This window comes from Alnus glutinosa, chromosome 5 (assembly GCF_958979055.1).
Source record: "Alnus glutinosa chromosome 5, dhAlnGlut1.1, whole genome shotgun sequence".
Lineage (NCBI taxonomy): Eukaryota > Viridiplantae > Streptophyta > Magnoliopsida > Fagales > Betulaceae > Alnus > Alnus glutinosa.
In genome coordinates this window covers 24659622-24669919 of record NC_084890.1, presented here as the reverse complement: position 1 = coordinate 24669919, position 10298 = coordinate 24659622, and the positions used below count along the sequence as shown (strand labels likewise).

The following is a 10298-nucleotide window of genomic DNA, read 5'->3' as shown; positions in this document are numbered from 1 at the left end:
TACCGAGTTAAAACATAATCATATTTGCAATAATTCTGGAATTATACATCAATTTAGGGCCATTTGAACTTTAATCTAGAAACCTGAATTAGGCTATTGCACATTAACAACTGCTTCCCTCTTATTAGTAATTCCAAGCTATGATAAAATTCTGTTTTTACCCCTTTCTAGACCACCAAAAAAGAAAAAGAAAAAGTAAAAATTCAGTCTAGGCTTGTGTCTGACTTTAAGTCAATGATCCCCTTTCTTCTCATGCAAGAACAGGTTACAGAAGATTCACTGGAATTGATCTCAGATTTGGGTTTTGACACGATGAGTACTCTTCTTGTGCCCATGCTTTGATATCTTTATGTTAAAGCTTTCAAACATGTTCTCCAGGGCTGAAATCTCTTCAATATCCACTTCTTTTTCATTCCTTGAGGCCATCTGTTGCCTGAAGCTGCGTACTCTGTCAAGGCCAGCTTGAACTCCCATCCCCATTTCCTCCATTGTTGCAAGAATTCCAATGTTTTCCTCTTTGGCTTCTTTGAACTTCCTCTTCAAGGATCGATACCCGTCAAGCGACTTCAGCAGTTGCTCTGAAAGTGCTCTGTTTCTCTCATGGAGGCCTGCATTCCCCTGAGCCGCCTCTCCCCTATTACACTTCTTCTCTATGTGCTCTTCCACACATGTCTGTACTTTGCGCAACAACATCTCGTTTTGAGCTTTGAGATCACTGATAAGTTCCTCCATTCCACACAATTCTTGAACCTTTTTCGAAAGCTCCGACGCCATAATCTCCTTCTCCTTCCCCAAACTTGAACACATTATTTCAAGGCTCTTCCGCGCCGCCAAGCTCGCGTTGAGCTCTTTTCTTAGCCTTTCTTTCTCATCGGTTATCGGTTCATTGGACGTTTTGTTGACCCTTGGTGCATTAGGCCTAAGATCTGTGTTGCACCGCCTGAGCTCCTTCTTGCCACTAGATTGACATTTTTCAATCCGGGATTTAGCATCATCGATGATCTTTATCATTCCGGCCACCCTTTGCACCTTTCGGTCATCATGTTCTTTTGTGCTTGCCTCACTGTGATCTTGGATTAGTTTCAGTAGCAGCTTTATATTGCTTGCGATACCTAAAATATTATAAACACCACTCATATAAGTGAATGTTTCTCTGCATATGAACAAAAACAAGATACAACAATAATTTTCCTACTGTTTCATCCATTTCATGATTAAAAAGATTTCAATGTGTTTTTAGAACCGAAACCTTAAGGATTTTCGGATGGCTCGTTAACCTGTCCAGACACGACGCCATCACATAAAACCTAAACCGACTTTTAAGCTTCAAGGCTGATTTTCACAAAGTCTATATGTCTACAGCCATCGTCTTCATGGCACGAAATGCTGCAAAATTTAATTCCAAGAAAAAGATATATACATAGTACATACATATATAGGTGTAGATATAGGTATACATTATAGGAATTAATCACCTTCTAAAGAACACTCTTCTGGCATTTCGATATGACTTGTGGAAGGAGGAGGCGCAAGGTCTGGAGATGAAAATGCTCGAGCGCGGCTCATCACAATATTTATGCAGAAGATGAAGGAGAAAGGATCTATAAGGAGAAGAAAAACACTGTGGTCTGAAATGGAAGAATAGGCAATGTATAGAAGAAATGTATCATTGATCATTAGAGTCTTGTTTCATGGTAGAACATTGAGAGATCCGAGAAAGAGAGCATCTCTCCCTCTCTCTCTGAGATTTGTTTCCTCTGTTCCTGCCTGTAAATATTATTTGTTTTCTTGGTGTTAGGCTTAGCTGATATTGGATTAGTTGGTTTCTGGTAGGATTCATGCGCAATTATTGGTGCTTCTTTGATTCTGTTACTGGCTCTCGTTGCTTTTGACCTTTTTTTTTTTTTGTTTTTTTTTGGTCACAAAAAATGGGAATAAATCCTCTATTGAAAGTTTCCTTTTGTTTAAGGTGGTCTGTGATTTTGCTTGTTAATTTAGCACCCATTTGAGATTGGATCAACTTCTAATAAGAAATACATTGATGTCATGTGCAGGGAAAATGTTTTATAATACGACTTATATGTGAAGCAATAGTCTTAGCTTTTCATAGGTGGAGCTCTGATTTTCGTCCAATCATGTAATGTTATTTAGTAATTTTCGTACGACTTTTATACAACTTGATTGAATAAAAATTAGCTTTTGAATCAAGACTTGTAAAAAAATAAAAAAATTAAGGATTAATTTTTACTGACATATCATCTAATTGTATAATTGTTGTACATGAATCTATTAAATAAAATTACTCTTTATTCTATCATCACAAAAATTGGAAAAGAATAAGAAATATTAATGAGATTAAATTCTCTAAACTTGCATAGCATATTTATATATATATATATATATATATATTAAGAGATATGATACATTGATATCTCACGACACAATTCTTGACCACTTTTACCCACGTGACAACTTTTACTTTTATTTATTTTTTAGAGAAAAAACCCTAAAGCTAGATAGGGGACCCCTTGCCACATGGGCAAATTCATCAAGAGTTGTGTCTTGAGATGGCAAAAGATCATATCTTTTTTCTTTTTTTTCCTAAAAAATATAAGTAAAAGCTGCCACGTGAACAAAGGTGGTCAAAAGTTGTATCTTGGGGTAGCAATGTATTAATTAATTAATTAATTAATTTTTTATAGCATCTAAGCCAAATTGGAGGTGATATGATGGACATATAGTCAAGAGATATGATCTTTTAGCACCTCAAGACACAACTATTGACCATCTTGTCACGTGAGTAAGGTGGCCCCCTAACTAGTTTTGGAGTTTTTTTTTTTTTTTTTTTTTAAATTAAAAGTAAAATTTGCTATGTATTTAGGTGGCAATATGTCATATCTCGATGGCGAAACCTCTGTCACCGACTCACCAAGGTCCACGTTCATGGCATCTTGACCAGACGTGGAGTCAAATCTCCCCATCCCCTGAGGCGATGCATGTGGGTAATGGGTATGAAGACGCTCCCGGATGTGCACTCTGTTTTTTTTTTTTTTTAAATAAAAAAAATTATTTATTTATTGAAATCCATTTGACCTCTTCGTATAAATTGCCCTTGATCTTTTTTATTATTAAGTTATAGACTTATCAAAGGGTTTTTGAGCTATGACTTACTTTTTTACCTTTTTTCTGAAAATATTGATGGGATTAAAAGAGTGTTGTCAAAGATACTACTAATTTTTTATTATATTTCTTTACAAATTGGTGGGATAGTCACCCGGCTAAGGGTGCCACGTTATTATTTTTTTTTTTAAAAAAACAAAGAAATAATAAAAAAGTAGAGGCACCGTTAAAAAAAAGTGATCAAATCGATAGCAACAATAAAGTAAAAAGAGAGCTGATTGGTGCATAACAGTTGTGTAACTATTGTGCACTTTTTGTAGATATATAGGGTGAGACCTATGTGGTGAGTCCCATCACAATAGGACCACATGGGTCCTACCTCATGTGTCTACAAATTTGCACAAGCTGTTGTGCAGAGGTCTTTTCTCAAATAAAAATGACCAATTCATAGGTTTAGTTTTTGACTTGTATTTGGCACCTAGCAACCCTTTTTTTTTCTCTCTAGAACGGCCAATGTAGCTTATGGGGGGAAATTTAATGACGTAAGTTCTAGGCAGAATATAAAAAGATAACTATGCATTTACTTTATAATGAATCTACTCCATTTCAAATGGAGAGGATTCAAATTCAAGTTTTATGGGGACCGATCTTGCAATGGTGCTCTCGGATCTGGATTTTCTCAAGCCCTAGGCTCCTTGGCTAGCCACATGGTAAGTGCACTTGGGCCCGTCATGGGTCTTGCGTCCTGGGCTTAAGGCGATCCTTGGGCCTTATAGGAGTCCCTCATAGCCAATGAGAAAATTCAAATTTTCTACTTTCTTCAATTTTCAATGAAAGTTATTATTTTTTTAAATAGAATAACCACGTAACCTTCGTGTATGGTTTCAAATTATTGGTTATTGTTTTTGGAAAATATAAATTATTATTCCTGAATTGTCTAACCAAAAATGGTAAGATAGCCTTTTTTTTATTTTATTTTTTATTTTATTTTATTTAACAAATAGCATGTGCTATTATAAATTCTGCAAATCATACATCATGAGAAATAAAGGGACAGGACCCCCTTACACTCTAAGCCAGAGGGATTTGACTTAAAAAACAGCTGCCCGTGCAGAAACGAAACCTCCAACCCTATTAGAATTACATTTGAACCTCTCTTACATTAACGCTCACACTCAGATAAAAGAGTGCCGATCTAGCATCTAGCCAACAAAAATTCCAATAAAATCTGAGTAATATACAGCCAGACTGTACAGAGAAACAAGAGAATTCACAACAACACAAAGCAGAAAAAACCAAAAAACAAAGCAACCGGCAGAGGAGACATGGACGTAATCCACCAGAGATGGCGGTGCGTGGGAGACACGCGCCATCACCAGCAGCACCCAGCCGTAGATCCGCCACCGTAGCCCTCGTCCCCAACGAGCACGACCAGAAAATGGTGGAGTGTGGCCTTCACGCGCGCCAAAGAGCAAAGGCCTCTCTGGCGCGTGCAGGCCACGTGCCAGTCTCCGACGATCGACGTGACACGTACTTCCGGCAGCGGGAGCGGACAACGACGGAGAACGAGGCTGAGTGGCGCGTGTCTTGAAAAAAACAACGGGGTTGAGTAGATCTGGCTCCGAAAATCGAAAAAACTGTTGAAGAAGTATGCCAAAAACCACTGTTAGGAGACACAAACGGCCGCCATATCCCCACACTGGACACCTTGCTTTTAGCTTTATTGCCTGACAGAAGAAAAAGAAGAAAAACCAACACAAATGCAAGCCACCATAGCCTCCAGAGGCTAGGGGAAAGTCAGCCACCACTGGATCTACCGGGGGGAACAAAAGCTTCACAGCCCTAGTGGCTGGGGATATCTAGCCTCCACCGAGAAAAATTCAGGAAGGGGACAAAAGACACCTTAGTCCAAGAGGACTAAGGGACACAAGGAGCCGGGGGGAGGGAGGCAGCCTCCCTCCCCCGGCAAGCAAGTATTCCTGGGGGTGTTTCTCTAGAGAGGGTCGAGAAACAAAGTACACTTTTTTAAGATAGCCTGTTTCTTAATTATAAATTGTTGACATTGTGAAAGTGAAATTGGGACTCTTGTAGATAGTTATTTCTATCTTTACATTTTATAATAAATTTATAATTTCTTTATTAGAAATTTGGATATTGCGAAATTCAATGCAATGCATTTGTTTTCAACAAATAATTTCGTGAAAACAACGTTATTTTGCTCTGGGATTTGGTTTTTTTCATTTTCATTTTTTTTTCCTATTCAACACGGGAAAAGAGAAAGGTGAAGATTACAACAATGAAGAGAAAAACAAACGGTATGGCAACCCAACAACAACTAAAAGCAACCATGGCAGTAAAAAAAAAAAAAGAAAAAGGGCCAAATGAATGGACCAATCGGCCTAAACAGGCAGTTTGAGAAGGCAAAGCCAAAACAAGGTTGCTAACAATCCCTACTGGAGCAACCAGAGAGGAGAGCCGCAACGAAAAAATATGCACCGAATAAGTATGGATCATCGAAGATGAGCACTAACCTAGCGTCCAAAGATGAGAGAACCCGGCACAAGAAGCTTGTAGAACACCAAAGAAGAAGAACAACAACAATATTTGGGAACCTCCATACACCAAAATAAGGAACCAACTATGGAGAGCCATTATGTGAGGAACGAGGAAGATATCGAAATGACGCATGGACCAAGAGGGAGCGGGCCAAGCGGTGATGGCGGTGGCGCATGGACAATACCAACGGTGACGTATGAGCCGTTAAATCCGGTGGAGAAAAAAGAAAAACAAAGAAAAAAATATAGAGAGAAATTAAGAAGTTAATGGAGAGATCAGAGAAAGGAAGGGAGAAGGGAGAGGATGAAGAGAAGGCCATACCTCCTCCCTTGAGGCCCTCGCCAAGGAGGCTGAGAGAGAACTTCTCTCACAAAAACGAGAGAGAAAGAAGCGGTTGTGTTCTTGGATGTGGTTAATGTTTATAAATTTTCTCCAAACTTTCTACAAGAATTTAAATCAAATAATAATAAAAAATGTTTAATTTCATTTTCTTGCACATTTGTTATATATTTTTTTCGTAAATTAACAGTAGAATTTATAAGATCATCTACGTTTTTTTGTATGAAAATAGGCAAAAAAAATAAAATAAAACTAAACATTTATCACAATATATGTAGCAAGAATTTATTAATTATTATTGATAAACACGAGGTTAACAAATACCAACCCCACACAACACAAACACACCCCAAACCCCATGACTTGATCTTCCCGGAAAATCCCAGCATTTTCGAGAAAATCTCACGATGGACCCTCCTCCTGACCTCGCAGACGAATTCCGCAACTGGCTGGACCTGCCCCGAGACGTGACGGCGTCGATCCTACTGAGACTGGGCGCCATCGAGATCCTGAAGAGCGCGCAGCTGGTGTGCTCGCTGTGGCGCAACCTCTGCAAGGACCCGTCGATGTGGCGCGCCGTCGAATTGCGCTACTCTGGCAACCGCTGGGGGTTCCCCTACCACCTCGAGAGGATGTGCCGCCACGCGGTCGATCGCAGCTGCGGCCAGTGGTCGATATCAGCATCGAGTACTGCGGCACCGACGAGCTCCTCAGGCACATCGCTGACAGGTATTTTCTTTTTTCTTTTTGTTCGGATTTGATTTGAATTATGCGCGAGAAATTAAGGTTTTAATTGATATGTTTATGTTTAATTTTTAAGATTGAGGTACAATGTGATTGCTGGGAGTCTTGTGGTTGTTTTGGATTTTGGTAACTACTTCGTGTAATTCTAGTTTATTGATTAAGAGGTTTAGGGTTTGTTGGTAAACTGGAGATATTTGTGTTTATCAATTCTATTGTATTTCTCTCGTCAATCAACAGCACGGGATTCTTACATTGTCTAAATGTGCTTTTTTGTGCTTGTCTTGCTGCCCTTGCCTCTGTTCTTACTACCAGCATCCAAAATTTTTATTAGTCGTATGAAGTAACCGAACCTCAGCCCATAACAAGCAAAGCTGTCACAAACAGTGTGACAACTCATTCTTTTTCTTCTTCTTCGTCTTAAAATTTGTTTTCTTTGGATATCATCTTTCATGTTATCTATTTCAACTTATGACTATCGAAATCTCTTTGTTGAAACATTTGGATTGATGTACTTTATCCTCAAGTAGTACCTGGTTAGAGGTGCTTAGCTTTCATAGTGTTAGGTGTTACATGTAAACCTTTCTGCTAGCCTTGATCACGCTTAAGGCAAAGATAAAACGTGAATTTGAGGGTCATCAAAAGTTACGGTAAATAATATTGAAAGCCTATCACGGCAAAGATTCTAACTGAAGCAACAGAAGCCGGATTCCTGAATGGTAGGCAATTACCTTTGAAAAAGAGTTGAGGTTGTTCTTTGATGAAAACTGCAGCTCATCATGTTTGAAATCTTCCACTCTAGTAATCTTGAGGTATACTCTTATTTGTTGATGAAAAATCAGTTAAATGGGGTTTTCGTCTTATATACACTTCTGTACTGTTATAGTTTTATTTACCCAAAAAAATGAAAAGCTTGATGGGATCTATAGTTAGCTGTTCCTTGAATGCAAGCTCCGCGCACACCATGTGGATACAAATGCACAATTTTTTAGATGTAATTGGTGCAGCAGTGACTTATCTAAGATTGTGCCACGGGCACAATTTTTTTATGTAGTTTCTTACAAATGCCTATATTAAAGAAAGCTTAGTTTCTTTCAAGTATCAAAAAATATGCAAGGTTATATTCATTTATAGGTGATGGGTACCAGTCAAAGCAAAGCCAAATACTTGTTATTGCAAGGAAGAAAGAAACAGAGTTACATATAAAAGCAAAGCTCCACTTCGGGTAGGAGAACATCCAACAAAATAATAGTTTTTTTGCTTACAAGCTACACGACAAAAGCTATCAAAGAAGTCCCTACTTTAAATACAAACAACTAATAACTGGTCCACATAGAGCCTCGTTTCCCATTAACTGCTCCAATTCCACACACACATCTCCTTCCCCATCACACACGGCATGCACCTTCTCCAATTCCTAAGCTCTTCTTTCTTCTTAACTGCCCATGATGAGCAGTTACTGCATGTCCAAGGGCTTTGAGTCCTCCGCAGTCTATCATTAGGTCCATGAATATATTTATATTTAGATTGTACTACTATAAACTGTATCCTTTAGATCACAAGGGATAGCTCAATCGGCTAAAGATTATGCCTCATGAAGCGGAGGTCATTAGTTTGAATCTCTCATTTCTCCTCCACTTTGGGTACAAAAATTTAAAAAAAAAAAAAAAAAAAAAGAGTTTAGGAAGTTTTGGGCATGGGAATTAATAAATTGGTGGATGATTTGGCCGGGAAAATGTTCCCAATTAGACATTGGCTTTCTTTTCTTTGAATACTTTTTCTACATAGAATCGAATATAGACAGCACCCCGCCACTTTTTAGCCCTCCTTGAATTATAGGCCCTCGTGGGGGGCTGCAATGTAGGAAAATATCTCTGATACAGTTCACAATCTATGTGGTGGATTGTGGATTCAATCTCTTTATTCCAATAATGAATTTGCATATACAAATTCTTCCACATATTTGTGTTTGCCTGTCTGTTGATAACTGCTTGTTGATTTTTTTTTCATTTCCTTTCATGGTGTTTTAACAGTTCAAGTCAGCTCAAACGCCTCCGACTTGTACTCTGCAATAGCATTCAGATGAGGGATTGAGTGAAGTGGCTGCAAAACTTCCATTACTAGAGGAGCTTAACGCTTCACACTGTTCATTGTCAAAAGAATCTCTGGAAGCTGTGGGCCGCCATTGCCCTCTTTTGAAATCACTCAAATTCAACATCCCGGCCTATAGAATTCCTCACATAGAGTGTGATGAGGATGCACTTGCTATTGGAGAGAACATGCCTGGATTGCGCTGCCTCCAGCTTTTCAGAAATAAGCTGACTAATGATGGCTTGAAGGCCATCCTTGATGGTTGTCGTCACCTTGAATCACTTGACCTACGCCAATGTTTGAATGTCAAACTGGCAGGGAATTTGGGAAGAAGATGTGCTGAGCAGATTAAAGACTTGTGGCATCCCTATGATTCTATTGATGACTATGAATTTGAGGCTGAATTTGATGATTATGGTTCTTCTTTTGATGACGACTACCCATCTGGGTTGTCGGACATAGATCTTTTGTCTGTTGATACTTATGGAGATTATGGATTCTCAGGTGACAGCAATTTCTCCGACTTCGAAGACTACGATGACTTAACCAACTACTGAGATTTTTACGACGCAGATTTTTATTTTGACTACCGTAACTGAAATGACTTCTACACTGCACTCAACTCTCGTCTCCCAATATTTTGAATGTTTAGTATTAGTATCATATTGACTTTATTAAGATAGTTAAATGCACAAATTTTAAATTTTAACTATGAAATGAATATTGGATCTTTGTATGCAAATACTGTCCACTCAAAAGTAGCATTGCATTTCAAGGAGTCTTTCTTTATCATATAATTCTATTTAACGGTCGGCCTTTTGAAAGGTAAGAATGGTAGGCTTCAAATTATATATCTTATTTATACCTTATTTGTTATATAGTTTATATATTTTTCCTAAGCAAATTATCTTGATCTATGCATATATTGTGCACGCCCATTCGAAGAAGGTTCGAACGTGATAATCATTGAGGTAGATCTGAGAAGTTTGGTTGCAATTGCGAACCTTAGAACGCTTTTGAATGCACTACTAACCTGTTCGAACGTTGCTGCCTCTGGTTGTGTTTTTAGAAATTGACTTTCTCATAATACTTAGTTTTTTTCATATCCCATATAATCTTCCTTATACATAATTTTCAGAACATCCCGAGGCCAATATTTTGTGAGCTAAGAGAAAACCCTTGCATCCTTATACTTTCAAATTTTGTGTTTAATTATTTAATTATTTTATTTAATTTTGGTGATATTATGTGTGGTTACGATATTTTGTTGCAAATTATTGCTTATTGTTTTTAGAAATCATTTTATGTAAATTTATAACTTATTTATTAAAAATATGGCTATTTACTTTAGAATAATCAGAGAAATTCAATGCAAACGCAATTGTTTTCGACAAAAAATTATTTTAACGATTATAAATTATCTCAAAAACTTTCCACAAATAATATTGTAG

The 10298-nt window shown here is 37.9% G+C and overlaps 1 protein-coding gene and 1 pseudogene across 1 annotated transcript; one reads left to right on the top strand and one right to left on the bottom strand.

The window, feature by feature from the left end:
* Positions 1 to 3: 3 nt before the first annotated feature.
* On the bottom strand, positions 4 to 1859 carry LOC133867629 (uncharacterized). The gene is made up of 2 exons (XM_062304382.1): positions 1476 to 1859; positions 4 to 1112 (listed from the first exon to the last, which is right to left on the bottom strand). The coding sequence occupies exons 1-2, from the start codon at positions 1675 to 1677 to the stop codon at positions 292 to 294; spliced, it is 1023 nt and encodes a 340-aa protein (XP_062160366.1). The 5' UTR covers positions 1678 to 1859; the 3' UTR covers positions 4 to 291.
* Positions 1860 to 6303: 4444 nt separating this feature from the next.
* LOC133869524 (F-box protein SKIP19-like) lies at positions 6304 to 9646 on the top strand (annotated as a pseudogene).
* Positions 9647 to 10298: the final 652 nt, after the last annotated feature.